The sequence below is a fragment of the Octopus bimaculoides genome, chromosome 1 (genome assembly GCF_001194135.2).
Source record: "Octopus bimaculoides isolate UCB-OBI-ISO-001 chromosome 1, ASM119413v2, whole genome shotgun sequence".
NCBI classification, from domain to species: Eukaryota; Metazoa; Mollusca; class Cephalopoda; order Octopoda; family Octopodidae; genus Octopus; species Octopus bimaculoides.
Window position 1 is genome coordinate 132,892,054 of NC_068981.1, and position 1,476 is coordinate 132,893,529.

Here is a 1,476-nt window from a genome sequence, read left to right on the forward strand (position 1 = left end):
AAAGTAGTATATGTGCGTGTGTGTGAGAGTGAGAGGTGGGAGAAAGATGAACGATTTAAAACAAATAAATGATTTAAAATAAATATATTTGAATTGTTGTGTGAGAAAGTATATATAATCTCATTATAGAATATAGTGTCTTTCAAAAACATCGTATATTTTAAACTATATCTCATGTTTAAGAAAAAAAAATGCCTTTTACATTTTACACTTAACTACATTTTCATTCCTAATACGCTTTCTGCCTCCCCTTTCCACTTTTTCGTTCTTTTTTTTTTTTGTTAGACGCTAGCAAAGTAAACTCTGTCTTGCTTAGAAAAATTTGCTTTGATTTCTGTCTGCCTTACCCACTTTTTTCAATTTTTTTTATTTTATACGCTAGCAAACACTGTATCTTCCCCCTGTCACAAACACACTATTTCTTTCTTTCTATCTCTGTCTGTCTGTCTGTCTGTCTCTCTCTCTCTTTCACGCGCGTACGCACAGATTTGACTTCGCCATGTCAACAAACTTCAAAATTGGTTAAAGTTTATCGAATTTTACAGGTATACGCGGGTACCTCTGAGAGAAAGTTCACTAAAATGCACATAGGGTCATTCCGAATCTTCTCCTAAAATTGGAGCGACATGCATGCTAATTTGTGGACGTGCATAAACCACATTCACGTACACATACACACAAACATCCTCTGTTTTATAGATATTGATATCACTAATGCCCAGGCCCCTTTTCAAATATTTATAATGACTATTGTGGTGCTGCTTGTTTTTGTATGTCTCAAATTGGTATTTATAATGTTTATTTTCATATTTTCTTAGTAGTGATTTCATTTTATAATCCTAAAGTATACAGGGTGTCCACAAAGTCTGGTCACATGGGATTAACACATACTTTAAGAAATTATTATTTCTTATATTTAATTGTTTATGTTATGATTTTATTTATTCCATGTACCCAGACTTTGTGGACACCCCGTATAATATTGTAACTGAAAATCTGTTGAGCTCTTAGATCTGCCTTTGACGAGATATAAACAGGGATTTATAATTTCATCTCACCTTCATCACTATCATCAGCTTAATATGACATCTGTTGTTTTAACATTTCAGGCTCGTCAGGCATTTAATATCAACTTTAGTGCATGGATGTTGAAACATCCAAATCTTTATCGTATCCAGGAACAACTGAATCTGTTTCCCAAGAAGGGCCAAGCATTGCTGAATGAATGCATAATGGTATGTTCTCCATTGGATAGTATATTCCTCACTGTGTGTTAAATGGTTATGTATTTTGAATTGGGTGACATTGTTTATTGCATGGTATGTTGTGAGTTATATTTTGCATTGTATAACATGTATTGACATGGCTTGAAGGTTGTTGGTCTGGTCTGTGGTGATGACTGGTTGAGTTGATGAATGAAAATTTTTGTTAAATGGTATATCTCCATTTTCTTATTTTCTTTATATATATATATAT

The 1,476-nt window shown here is 33.0% G+C and overlaps 1 protein-coding gene across 5 annotated transcripts in view; it reads left to right on the plus strand.

Annotated features, from left to right (window-relative positions):
* LOC106870290 (paladin) overlaps nucleotides 1–1,476 on the plus strand; it is a 141,597-nt gene that overhangs the window by 120,778 nt on the left and 19,343 nt on the right. For all 5 annotated transcript variants that reach the window (XM_014916313.2, XM_014916314.2, XM_014916312.2 and 2 more), the window contains exon 12: nucleotides 1,110–1,235. In XM_014916313.2, coding sequence (XP_014771799.1) covers nucleotides 1,110–1,235 — 126 coding nt within the window. The remainder of the gene's footprint in view (nucleotides 1–1,109; nucleotides 1,236–1,476) is intronic.